At 36.8% G+C, this 13,585-nt stretch overlaps 1 protein-coding gene and 1 long non-coding RNA gene across 3 annotated transcripts in view; both read left to right on the top strand.

Annotated features, from left to right (window-relative positions):
* The window catches only part of ITFG1 (integrin alpha FG-GAP repeat containing 1), a 310,341-nt gene that overhangs the window by 81,786 nt on the left and 214,970 nt on the right, over positions 1–13,585 (top strand). For both annotated transcript variants that reach the window (XM_035282693.3, XM_002760922.6), the window contains one exon: positions 11,925–11,989. In XM_035282693.3, the coding sequence (XP_035138584.1) occupies positions 11,925–11,989 (65 nt within the window). The remainder of the gene's footprint in view (positions 1–11,924; positions 11,990–13,585) is intronic.
* Positions 1,221–3,234, top strand: LOC144580581 (uncharacterized). The gene is made up of 3 exons (XR_013530455.1): positions 1,221–1,357; positions 2,030–2,058; positions 3,098–3,234. It is a non-coding gene; the product is annotated as an uncharacterized LOC144580581 (long non-coding RNA).

The following is a 13,585-nucleotide window of genomic DNA, read 5'->3' as shown; positions in this document are numbered from 1 at the left end:
TCCTGAGCAACTTTAGTATTTCTTATAAGGTGAATCTGCTAGCAGTGAATTATCTCAGTTTTTCATTATCTAGAAATGTCTTTTTTCCTCTAAAATTTTAAAATTAGTTTTCCTGAATGTAGGACTTTTTGGTTGAAGGAGCGTTTTTCTTCCATCACTTGGAGTATGTCATCCCACTGCCTCTGCTCTCCATTGTTTCTGATGAGAAGGATTCTCTTCTACATGATGAGTAGTATTTCCCTTGCTTCTTTCAAAAGTTTTCTTTTTCTTTGGTTTTCAGCATTTTTACTATGATTTATCTATCTGGGTATTGATCTCTTTGCACTTATTCTGTTTCACATTCATTGAGCTTCTTAGATGTGAATATTAATGTTTTTCATCAAATTTGGGAAGGTTTTGGGCATTATTTCTTCAAATATTTTTGGCCTCTCTCTCTCTTACCTCCACTGGAGAAATTCCATTGCGTAAATATTAGTGTACTTAATTGTGTCCCACATTTCTTTGACATTCTTTTCATTTTTTCCTCGTCTTTTTTCTCTCTCTGTTTTTCAGGCTGCATAACCTATCATGAAATTTGCTAATTCTTCTGACAGTCAAACCTAATGTTGAGCCTCTCAAGTGAATATTTTATTTCAGTATATTTACTTTCAGTTCCATAATTTCCATTTGGTTTATTATTTCTGTCTACTGATATTTTGTATTTGATAAGGCATACTTCCCTTTACTTCTTTAAGCATAATTTCCTTTAGTTTTTTGAATATATTTATAATGACTGCTTTAAAGTTTTTGTGAGATTTACATCTGGTCCCTCTCACAGCACTCTCTGTTGCTAGGTTTTTGGTTTTCTGTTTTCTTGTATATGGATTATCTGTTCCTGTTTCTTTATGTGTCTCGTAATTGTTTATTGGACATTTTAGATAAATGTGGTCATTCCACAGAAAACGTATGCACAGTCTTCCCTCCAAAATATGACTCAGAGCCAAGAAGGTATGAAAAGGTTTATTAATCACATAAAGAGGCTTTGTGGAAACCAGAAGGCAGGCCTTCCAAACTGGTCTGAAAATGATTTGAGAGAGCAAGGACAGGAGACTGGCTTGGAAGGTTATTTGTGTGCTATTTAGGGGTGAGGCCTGGGTGAGGTTCCGACACACAAGCAGGATTTGAAGGGCATGAATTTCCCACCAGCACCAAAAGAGGCTGGCCTTTTTATAAGCTTACTTAGATATAGGGCAGACGAGGAAAAGGGAGGGGTAAGAATTAAAAGCTGTCAACAGACAAATATTTTAAAAATGGAGCCAGATTCTTTACCACAGTAATATACTGTAGCAACTTTGGATACTGCCTTCTACTCCCCAAGGTTTGTTATTGTTGTTTGCTTGTTTGTTTAGTGATCGGCTAGACTATTTCAGGGAAGAGTATTTTCGCTGTAGTGTGAAGCCTTTGATGTTGTGCCTCAGAGGCTACAGCATTGGCATGTGTCTTGTCATCCTGGGATGACAGTGGTTTTAGCAGGGCTCTCTTTGTCTCTTTCTGGATCACACTCAGCTGTTAGACTTCAGTAATTGCCAGCTGATTGCTCTATTTTTGACAATACCTTGGGGACATAAATTCCTCCATGGTCTGATATAATTAAGTTTGGATTCCTTTGTAGGTTTGTCCAGACTTCTGGAAGGTTATTTGTCGTTCTTCTTTCTGTAGTTCTCTCTGTTACGCTAGCTGGTCTGTGATTTAGTTTGTTTCTTTCATGAGGCTAACTGCATTCGTTTTATCGCTTTCCATCATACCTCCATTTGTTTCTAATACACCCTTGGATTTGAACATCCCCACACTCTGTTTAAATAAAGTCAGTTCTTTATGGGATAGCTTTGTAGCTGTCTGTTACAGCTTGACACTTCTCCTGGGCAAAATCCCTGAGCATGGCTCCTGAGGTGAGAGTGAGGACAGTGACACTTCCCCTGAGAGGCATTCCTGCTTTAGGAGCAGAGCACTGCATTGGAGTGTAACTTCTGCTTTTTGCTTGCCTTTCCAGCATTGAACTGAAGGCCTATGAAAGGACTGGTATGTGAGTCACTCGGCCCCTGTTATTCTAAGTGTGCTGCACCGAAACAGATCCTCCACGTTATGAGTAGGGGCTGGGTTGAAGAAGGGATTTCCTCGACCTCTTGGCCTCACACTCTTGGAATTGAGCCTCTACAGCAGGGGGAGATGAGAAATGGTGGCCTGTCCCACAGAAGTTACCACGGTCCTTGGCTAGTAGCTGGGTAGAGGGAGGAGCCCTGTGTTTTTGGCTGCACCTTCCTGAAGTGCAGTTTCCATCACACTGAACTAGGAGGAGAAGAGCAAGAGCAGGTAGTGGTTCAAAAGTCACAGACTCTTGCTCTTGTCTGATTTTAGTAAATTTTCTGGAATATTCATTTGTTGTATGCTCTCAGAATAATTTCCAGAGGCTGTAAATTTTTTTTAAATAATTTCCCCTAGTTAATGCTTGTTTTACTGGAGAGGAGGTCTGCAGAACTCCTCACCCTGTCATTCCAGAAGGGAATTTTTACAATTGGTGCCGACCTAAAAGTTATGAGTCCTATGCCAAGTAATAGGTGGTTTTTTTTGTTTAAGTCAGTGGCCCATTTTGTTCACTGTTTTGGTTGTGTCTTTTTTAGGATGAAGGTTTCATCATGTCTGCTCCATTGGAATATTCTGCCATGTTATAGATTAATCTATAAGTTAAATATGATCAGTTTACAAAACAGCATTAGAATTTCCTTTCTAGCTTAACAGCCTTTCCTGTTTTTAGTGCAGTGTTTTAAGTCTTCAGTTTTAAAAGCTCAAAGTTTCGATTCTCATGTAAGGCCCGTTGACATTAAAAAAGAAAGGGTGAATCTCTTCTCATTGAAATAAGCACTCAACATGACCTATAAATAGCATTCTGCTGCTACAACAGGCAGAGAAAACGGAGGAAAATGAAGGTTCATTAGAAGAGAAGTTATTAGTCACCCTTTTTCCAATCCAGTCTATTATCAATGGGCATTTGGGTTGTGGCACATATACACCATGGAATATTATGCAGCAATCAGAAATGATGAGTTCGTGTCGTTTGTAGGGACATGGATGAATCTGGAGAACATCATCCTCAGCAAACTGACACAAGAACAGAAAATGAAACACCGCATATTCTCACTCATAGGCGGGTGATGAAAAATGAGATCACATGGACACAGGGAGGGGAGTACTAAACACTGGGGTCTATTGGGGGGAAAAGGGGAGGGCCAGTGGGAGGGGGAGGTGGGGAGGGATGGCCTGGGGAGAAATGCCAAATGTGGGTGAAGGGGAGAAAGGAAGCAAAACACACTGCCATGTGTGTACCTACACAACTGTCTTGCATGTTCTGCTCATGTACCCCAAAACCTAAAATGCAATAAAAAATTAAAAAAAAAAAAAAAAAAAAAACAAAGATTAAAAAAAAACAAAAAAAAAGAAGTTATTAGTCACCTATAAGGTTTACTGTTTGCTGCGTTGGAATGATTGAAGATAGACTTTCAAAGTTAACATTGTTTTTAAAATTATTTCATGTAGCTATTTGAAAGGAAGCTTTAATATATTTAATATACACTGCATTTTCATGTTTAGTCATTATTATACTTGTTTCCTCTTCAAGAGAAATTTCTTTATAATTTCATGTATAACGTTTAGGGACTACATTAATCAAATGCCATATACTGAGGAAATTACTTCTCAGAATTACCAACTTCAGATTCTGTACAACTGGAATGCATATAAGAGCAATTTTTGCTGGGCGCAGTGGCTCACACCTGTAATCTCAGCACTTTGGGAGGCCAAGGCGGGCAGATAACAAGGTCAAGAGATCAAGACCATCATGGCTAACATGGTGAAACCCCATCTCTACTAAAAATACAAAAAACTAGCTGGGCATGGTGGCACACACCTGTAGTCCCAGCTACTCGGAGGGCTGAGGCAGGAGAATCGCTTGAATCCAGAAGGCGGAGGTTGCAGTGAGCCGAGATCACGCCATTGCACTCCAGCCTGGGTGACAGAGCGAGACTCTGTCTAAAAAAAAAATGCAATTTTTTAATTGTTGAGTATATTTAGTGTATATTTTACATTAATAAACCTTGCTTAATTTTTTGGGGAACAAATTAGTGGCCATGAATATCTCATTATTTTAATAAATTGCTTCAACCTGAAGTTTCTTAATAATCTGATTGTTTGACTAACTTATTTCATACATGCAGACCTTTATAAACATAATGTCATGTGTTGGTAATGTTAGCTTTTCACTAATGTGAATATAATAACTTCCCAAAAACAAATTGCCCATGAAGTTTCTGATCAGTGCAAATGTCACCTCCTCAGTAAAGCCTTCCTCACATTCATCCAAGCAGAGTACCTATGCAAGCTCTGTTCCAATAGTATGTATTCATAATTCTAGCAGAGCCATTACTATGTGGTTTTTGCCGGTTGCCACATCTGCCTCCTCAAGGAACAAAAAGTTCCTCAGAGGTAAGGAGCACACTTCATTTTTGTTTTGTTTTTGTTTTTGTGATGAAGTTTCGCTCTTGTCGCCCAGGCTGGAGTGCAGTGGCACGATGTTGGCTCAGTGCAGTCTCCGCCTCCTGGGCTCAAGCGATTCTTCTGCCTCAGCTACTGGAGTAGCTGGGCTTATAGGCACCTGCCACCACACCTGCTAATTTTTGTGTTTTTAGTAGAGACGGGGTTTTACCATGTTGGCCAGGCTGGTCTCGAACTGCTGACCTCAGGTGATCCGCCTGCCTCAACCTCCCAAAATGCTGGAATTACAGGTGTGAGCTACCATGCTCAGCCGTCATTTGTGTTTATCTCTCAAAAACCTAGTTGAGTGCCAAGCAGTCAGAGGTATTTAAAAAATATTTGAATCAGTGAGTGGATGTGACGTGGAAAAAATTTAAAGATCATTCCATCTCATCATTTTATAGTCAAGGAAGTGAAGTCCAGAAAGGTAACATTTTGCTTTAATTTTTCCAAGTTATCACACTGTATTACTTTAGGTATCTTATCACTACAGTGCTCTAGATTCAGGAAAAATACTCCCTTCCAGTATGTTCCAGAAATAGTTCCAGTATGTTCCAGTATGTTCCAGGAGAGGAGAGGGGAGGGGAGAGAAAGGGAGGGGAGGAAAAGAAAAGAAAAGGAAGAAATCACTTTCAAATTGAATTTGATTTTAAATGTCTGGCCATGATTTTTGTGAATAAATTTAAGGGTTTTTTTCTAACCCATACCCCATGACTAGGATTCCATCATGTACTGAAAATTTAGAGTTCTGTCAAAACTATTTCTCTCAGGAGACAGAAATGCATTAAAAAATGTAATTTTTGGAAGTCCTTTAACATTGGCATAAACTGACATACAGTCTTTTTTCTTTTTCTTTTTTTTTTTGAGACAGAGTTCACTCTTGTTGCCCAAGTTGGAGTGCAGTGGCATGATCTTGGCTCACTGTAACCTCTGCCTCCCAGATTCCAAGTAATTCTTTTGCCTCAGCCTCCCGAGTAGCTGAGATTACAGGCGTATACCACCATGCCCAGCTAATTTTTTATATTTAGTAGAGATGGAGTTTCACCATGTTTGTCAGCTGGTCTCAAACTCCTGACCTCAGGTGATCCACCCACCTCAGCCTCCCAAAGTGTTGGGATTACAGTTGTGTGCCACTGCACCCTTCAGTCTTTTCACTGGAGGAAATAAATACTCAGAAATCCAACATGCCATGTGTCAGCTGCTGAAAAACCATTTTTGGATAGTAGTGCTTGTGTAACTACTGAGCAACTAGAAAGTAACATCTTTATAAATCTGTAATGAGGCACAGGTAGACAAGATAAGAAAGAAAGGATTTTGGAATGAAAGGGATGAATGGAAGTTAAGTAACCTTAGTGGATAAACCAAATCATTGCAGACTGACTTCATTGCCCTAAGAAAATTCATCAGGGCAAATATAATTCTAAAATTGGTATTTTAAAACCTTAATTTAAGTAAATATGCATAAATGAAAGTTCGTAGAAAATCAGAAAATCTTAGCAATTATTGATGCCAAGTTCCTGTTCTCCAGTTCTTTCCATCATTAAGTATTATCTCTGTTAACTTATTTACCTTCCAGAACATAGAGGACTTTTTGAGAAGGTGGAGGGTCTAATGTTTGAAATTCTGAATTAGTGTCTGTTAACCCATATAAACATTCCAGTATTGAAAATATTAAAGCTACAAAATCTCCCTGAAATTCTTTAAGGTCCTGACCTCACAGGGGTAAAGGAAATATGTGTCTTCACTTGATACATACATTTAACACCAGAATTCAAAATATTGCTAAGTCTTTGGGGATCATTAACTTACCATATTGTCTTGACTACATTTCTTCTAACAGTTCAACATATAAGTTATGGAAAATAAATTCCTATGATAAAAATGTAGTAATTTGACAATATATACTCCTTATTTATTAATAACCCTCATAAAGTAAAAATTATAACCCCCTTAGATACTGCCTTTCAGTGCAGTTAACAGATTTCTTTCATTATTTGCTGCCAGCAGCCTGTTACATGGAATTGATTGGTTTTGCCTACAATATTTATATTTATTATACAATCTGAAATAAATAAAGCCAATGGGTTTTTCCCCCCTTAGAACAAAAATACTTCTGATCATAATTTGACTGATGATGGAAGTCAGGGGAAAGCATGAGTGGCCTTCAGCCTTGTGTGCCCAGATTCCAGAGTGTGGCATCTGAGTCTCTCCTCTCTGTAACTGTTGACACCTTCTTGAATCAGAGCTGTCTGCTAAGTATGATGAATCTTCATTTTGGACCCCATGTTTCAGGAAATAAAGAGAAAGTCTAGATAGATGGTAATGAACTTAAAAATTGATATTTTAAAATGATTCCTAGAAATGTAGACTTGTTAATGGGAACTATTCAACCATGTTTCTCATATCGTCTTACTAAATTAGTGCATCTTTATAGAGTATGATTTGGCAGAATTATTTGATAAAGGAAAATATAGGAAATAGGGTTGATCTTCTGCAAACAAAAATATAACTAATGCAATCATTTCTACCAGAGGTTTCAAACTACTACCTGTGAGCAAAATCAGCCTGGAGACATGTTTTGAGTTTTGTTCTTTTTTTTTTACCCATGCTGTGTTTCAAATATTTTGAATTAAGTTTCAGTGTTTTAAAAGTATGATTTTTATATTAAAAATCATATTTTCGTAACAACAACAATTGACTGGAGCTAATTAATTCTGTCCTCTCTGGTAAGTGATGGTCTCTATTGGTTCATCTAGTTCCCCCACTTCCTACTGTCTCTCTTATCCTGAGACTCTTATTCAGTTTGTATGCCCCTTGCCTTTTTACTATTTGATCATCTTGTTTGTACCAGCCTCTCTTAATTTATTTAAGTTAAGGCCTTATGCCTTACAGCATTTCAGTTGATGACTTCCGAGCTACAGAATGCAATTAAACTGCTACTGCAAAGAGTGAATGCCAGAATGACCTGTTGTTTTCGTGATTTCAGCAGTCATGTGGCCTTCAGTGTACTTTTTAATCAATAACTGGGGGAAAAGGTGTTTTATTGTAAGGATATTTTTATTCTACATTGTTATGCTGCCCTTCCCCTAATATAACTGGGCCTAAGAGAAACTGGATAGTACTATAGAACAAATAGAAACATGAGCTTGGCATAGCCTCCTAGCTTGAGCATAGAAACAGGATAAGTTATGATACTACTTTGAGCCATTCTTTGTGGAAATGTCTTCAGACATTTCAGCTTACAGAAAATACTACAAATGTTTTATTAACTATATTTTTTCAAAATAAACCATAATATTACTCCTTTGTGAATAGTAACTATTATTATCCAAGGAGAATTTCTTCATGCAGAACTCAAAATAGTATTATAAATAGGTTTATTTTAATTTCCATTGGAATATTTTTCTTAAAACTTGAGATGTCACACTGAAGAATATAGTGCCTGAAATCACAATTTTCAACATCTTTTTTTAATACAATAGTATATCAAAAGGATATTACATGTTCATGATTAATCATTAATTTTGTTTTGACTTTTTCTAACATGATTTTGTTCATATAGTAGACTTCCAATTTAAGTTTCTCAAACTCCTGAGGCTTCCTTTTTAATGCCAACTTTAACCAGAGAGCTCTTCATTTGAAAGGAAGGCTAAGCTGCAGTTGACAAAGATTAAAATGCAGTAGCTTACTCCTTTCAGGCTATGAATGGAGATGATTGAAGCATAAACCATTTAATGTTTTTGTACACACTTGTCTATGTCTCTGTAGTTTCTGAGGAAGAAACTGCATGTGCATTGAATATTTTCACTATTTTACTTGTTAAATGAATCTAACGAAAAAGAACTTAATTGAGTTTGGAGTTCATATCCAGAATTTTTCACTACATCATGATGTTATCTTTTGTTATGGGGTATTTGTTCAAGTGAATACCAGTGATGTCAGCTATCATTATGTTGTTTCTATTAGCATATCCTTGGTAATTTTCTTTCTCCTTGATCTGTCTAATATTGACAGTGGGTTGTTAAGGTCTCCCACTATTATTGTGTGGAAGTCTAAGTCTCTTTGTAGGCCTTTAAGAACCTGCTTTATGTATCTGGGTGCTCCTGTATTGGGTGCATATATATTTAGGATAGTTAACTCTTCTTGTTGCATTGATTCCTTTACAGTTATGTAATGCCCTTCTTAGTCTCTTTTGATCTTTCTTGGTTTAAAGTCTGTTTTATCAGATACAAGGATTGCAACCCCCTGCTTTTTTTTGCTCTCCATTTGCTTGATAAATCTTCCTCCATCCGTTTATTTTGAGCCTGTGTGTGTTTTTGCACATGAGATGGGTTTCCTGAATACAGCACAATGATGGGTCTTGACTCTTTATCCAATTTGCCAGTCAGTGTCAGCAAAAGCCTCAAGTGACCCCTGGGGAGCTCTGAATGTGGAATGGCCCTGTAGAGTTGTCCTGAGTTGTGGTAAGTGGCTTCAGCCTTTATACCTCCAAATTGATCATTGATTGGATGCAGGTTAGCCCAGAAAGGGTTGCAACCTTCTGCAAGGTAGCTCTTTTTTAGCCAAAGCTGTTCCAAAGAGGGCTAACCACTCAGGGTTGTCTACCAGTAATATTTCCAGAAGCTGAGGGAATAAATCCTTAATTCCAAAAAGGGCAGCTGAGTGGCGTGTCACATCTATTACTGTTTCTTGAGTACATTTCCTTAATTTTACTTTATGAATTACTTTGAGCCATGTGAGAGGGTGAGAATTATATTGCTTCATTGATTAAAAATTTTCTTCTAGGAGTTTTTCATTCTCATTTCATTTCAGTCAAAGTCCGAGGCATGATTCTTTATACTGAATACTAATAATTAAGTTTCTTTATTTTTGTTTCTCCATGTAATGAATCATTTATTTTTTCTGTGTCCTCTTTACATAATTGAATAGTAAAATGAGATTTTTTTTAAAAACCTATTTTACAGGATACTTCCAATCCCTCACATAGATTTACTACTTTTCAAAGCTGTAATAAATAGCTAGTGAAGCCATTAAATAGAATCAGTATTTTGTGTTATAGTTCCTAAATTCTTTAAATATGCATGAAAGAACAGGGACTCATAATTTTCACCTATGCAAATATAGATTGTGACTAATAGAACACCAGTAGAAAAAAATGTTTGAATTGTTTTTCTAGGAGTGGTGATATATTGCTGGTAGTTCTACCTCCACTCCTTCTAACTATCCCCTTAACCATATCTTAACCATATGTGTCACAGAGTCATTCTAATCCCATGATGCTAACTGCCTTATCAAGACAGCAAGCCTTAGATGCCTTGTTGAAAACATGTCTCCACATTTATTCTATTTTCAAATGGATTAAGAATTTCAGAAGTTGGATATTTTTAATTTGAACAAATACACCTGTAAAGTAATAGCATGCTTGCCCCTTTCTGAGCTTTACTGCTTTCAGATAGCTCAGAACTTGCACTCTTGCCTCCCTTGGTGATTCTTAGAACTCTCTGTGGCTGTTAATCCCTAATCACTTTCTTACACTGATGATTCACATTTTCAGATGCTATAAAAATGTAACACCTTTTAAACATACTTAGTATGGTAGTCCCTGTGATTATTTTTAATGAAATGCTTTAACGTAGACCCTTCTTTTCCCAAGACTTTCCATTTAAAGACATAATAATAATTTTTAGCTGCCTAAGCAAATTTGCAAGAACTACAGTATACATACAGCATGTTGTTCATAATTATCCAACAATCATTTGAACATGTTATATTTCCCAGCTCATAAAAATAGCAGAGATAGAAAAATCCATTAGGCATGATTTCTGCCCACAGGAAGCTTTGGACAGACCGATGTGAAGCCAGAACATCACTAGAGGTTGTAATCACTGCCACGGTGGTGGTAGCACAGGAGAATAACTGTAGAGGGAAAGCTATGTCTCGGGAGAGGAAGGAGCTCTGGAAGGAAGAGGACATTTCAGCTAATTTTGAAGAGTCCATTCACCACATGGCTATGAGGTAGAAGGGCACTACAGAGATGAGAAATGACATGTACAGAGGCAAATAGATGTCAAAAAATATGACAGTATCTGGCAACTACATTGCTCTGTCTGGAATACAATCTTCTTATGAGGGAGTAGCACAAAATTGAGGCTGGAAAGGTAGGTAAGGTGGCCTTCACATAACAGGTGAGAGATTTGCCCTCCATCTTGGAAGAAAAGGAATGAGATCAAGTGAGTTTGGAAGTAACACGTCATTGGGAGTACATGAGTGACAGTAAACAAATCGTGTTCATAGAGGAATACATTTGTATATCTACAGGCAAAGCATTTTCCTTGTTGTGGAAATAAATACAGAGCTATTTGATACGTGGACATAAGAATTATTCCACTTGGAATGAGTTTTAAGTTCAACAAATTATAAAAATAAACAAATTCCTTATAGCTTTTAGCTTCATCAAATTCGTATGACACCCTTGCAAAAAACACATTAAAATGTGAATGGTAGTTTTCTGAGCATAGGTAATGTAGGAATGAAAAAAAACCTTTTTTTCTTTTTAGTAATTATGGTCTTCACATTACTCTTAGTAATTTGTTTTATAAAGCATAAAACAGTCATATCATTTTAATATTTCTATGACCCACCTCATCATTTTAAAACCTTATATATTCACTAAGTAAAATTGCCATGATGCAAACATTATAATAAATGCTGCTACTAGAATAAATTTATTTGCAGTTCATCTGGCCTTTGCAATGATAGGGTGTTTGATTTCACTGTGAACCTATTTTTTTTTTTTTTCAAAAAAATTTTATTAAAATTATTGTACTTTTCAATAAAACAAACTTGTTAGCTGGAATTTATGAAAACAATTCTATTACTGAAAATTTGGAACATAATTTATTGTTTATTTAACATGAGTGCAAAAACTTTTGGATGTTGAAATAATGTGATTTAAAATAATGTTGAAAACTATGATACATAGGTAAGTGTTGCTTTTAGGGTGAGAAAACAAATGTGATTGTGATTAGAATATTTTTCTAAAAAATATAGTACACTTGGAATAAAGAATAAAAAGTACATGATTTTTAAAAGTGCTACACATAACTGTTATTGAAAATAAAGAATGCTTTTGAAGGACTAATACCAAATACCCTCTTTAAATACATTTTCTTCGTTTTCTTTAATACAGGGTCATCTGCTTTTTTTTTTTTTGATGGGATGAAACTTGTTAAAATATAATCTAAAATATGTTTAAGTAGAACTGCATTAATTATTTTAATGTATTGCAGTTTTTTTCTGTTTTTAAAGTGTACACATCAGTAAGACTACAAAACTTTTCATTTTTATTATTTTCCTTCTAGATTTATTCCTGACAACATTGAATGCCACCACTAGTACCTTCCAGTTTGAGATATGGGAAAATTTGGTAAGAAATCTTTCCCTTGAAGCATTTTAAACTGATGACTTTCAGTAAAACACACAGTTTTAGAAAATAAAATGAAAAGAATCACTTGGTCGGTTGATTTCAACAATAAATAGAAAACTTTAAGAGCCTTTGGTTGCATTGCTGCATTTAAACTGCTGAATATTGCATAAGGAAGTGATTCATTCAGCATCAATTCCTCTGCAGGTTTTTAGGTATGACTGCCAATTAAACCAATCAGGCTGCCCTAATGTGCATGTTAACAGGACCCCTGCTATGCTGTCAGCTGTTGAGAGAGGTTACTGTCATTTAATTTGTCAACATGATGGTCTATGAAGAAATTTCTTTAAAAAAGACTAAATTTTCCCCTTTGCCTTTAGGCTTATATAAAGAAATAAGAGAACAAACGCTAAACTTACTGCCATGTTAACTAGGATTAAGAAATAGGTTGTTTTTTTTTTAATTGTAAGTAGAAGATTCCCAAGCCAATGTCATGATTTTATTTTACTTTTAGTTTGATGTGAATTATGTGATAGGTATTAATGAAGAATAAATGACCTGAAATCTTTTTTTTTTTTTTTTTTTTTTGAGACAGAGTCTTGCTGTCATCAGGTGCCAGGCTGGGGTGCAGTGGCACAATCTCGGCTCACTGCAACCTCTGCCTCCTAGGTTCAAGCAGTTCTGCCTCAGCCTCCCAAGAAGCTGGGACTGCAGGCGCACACCACCATGCCCAGCTAATTTTTGTATATTTTAGTAGAGAGCGGTTTTACCATGTTGGCCAGGATGGTCTCGATTTCCTGACCTCGTGATCCGTCCGCCTCAGCCTCCCAAAGTGCTAGGAGTACAGGCACCACCTGAAATCTTAATGTTAAATTCAGGCTACATAGTAGAAGACAGGACCGGAGATCAGACAAAACTAGCCATCACAGTGACATTCATGACATATTTGTCAAGTATTGAACCTCACTTTCCACACACAGAAAATGGGTATAAGAGCCTCTGCTTCACAGAATGTTTATGAAGATTAAATAAAACAGCTTGTGTAACGTGCTTGACACAGAGTGGATATTTATCGAATTTTTCAATCCAAATTAAACCCATACCTTTTTTTTTTTTTGGAGACAGAATTTTGTGCTTGTTGCCCAGGTTGCAGTGCAGTGGCGCCATCTCAGGCCTCATTGCAACCTCCGCCCTCTGGGTTCAAGTGATTCTCCTGCCTCAGCCTCGTGAGTAGCTGGGATTACAGGTACCTGCCACCATGCCCTGATAATTTTTTCTATTTTTAGTAGAGACAGGATTTTGCAATGTTGGGTAGGCTGGTCTAGAACTCCTGACCTCAGGAGTTCTGCATGCCTCAGCCTCCCAAAGTGCTGGAATTACAGGCATGAGCCATTGCACCTGGCCAAACCCATAACCTTTTATAAATTTTTTAAAAATACTTATGAGAACTACGCCGATTTTTTAAATGTAAAGCACAAACTTACGGAAGGAGATTCATTGTCAGCCAGCTCTCATAGTATGGTCAGTGATGCTGATCATGACTCCCATCTCTTCATGGAAGGAAACTACGATGGGGGGTAGCTTTGTTTAGACAAGATC

This window comes from Callithrix jacchus, chromosome 20, assembly GCF_049354715.1.
Source record: "Callithrix jacchus isolate 240 chromosome 20, calJac240_pri, whole genome shotgun sequence".
NCBI lineage: Eukaryota > Metazoa > Chordata > Mammalia > Primates > Cebidae > Callithrix > Callithrix jacchus.
The sequence above is the reverse complement of the archived record's forward strand: the minus strand, read 5'-3'. Positions and strand labels throughout refer to the sequence as shown.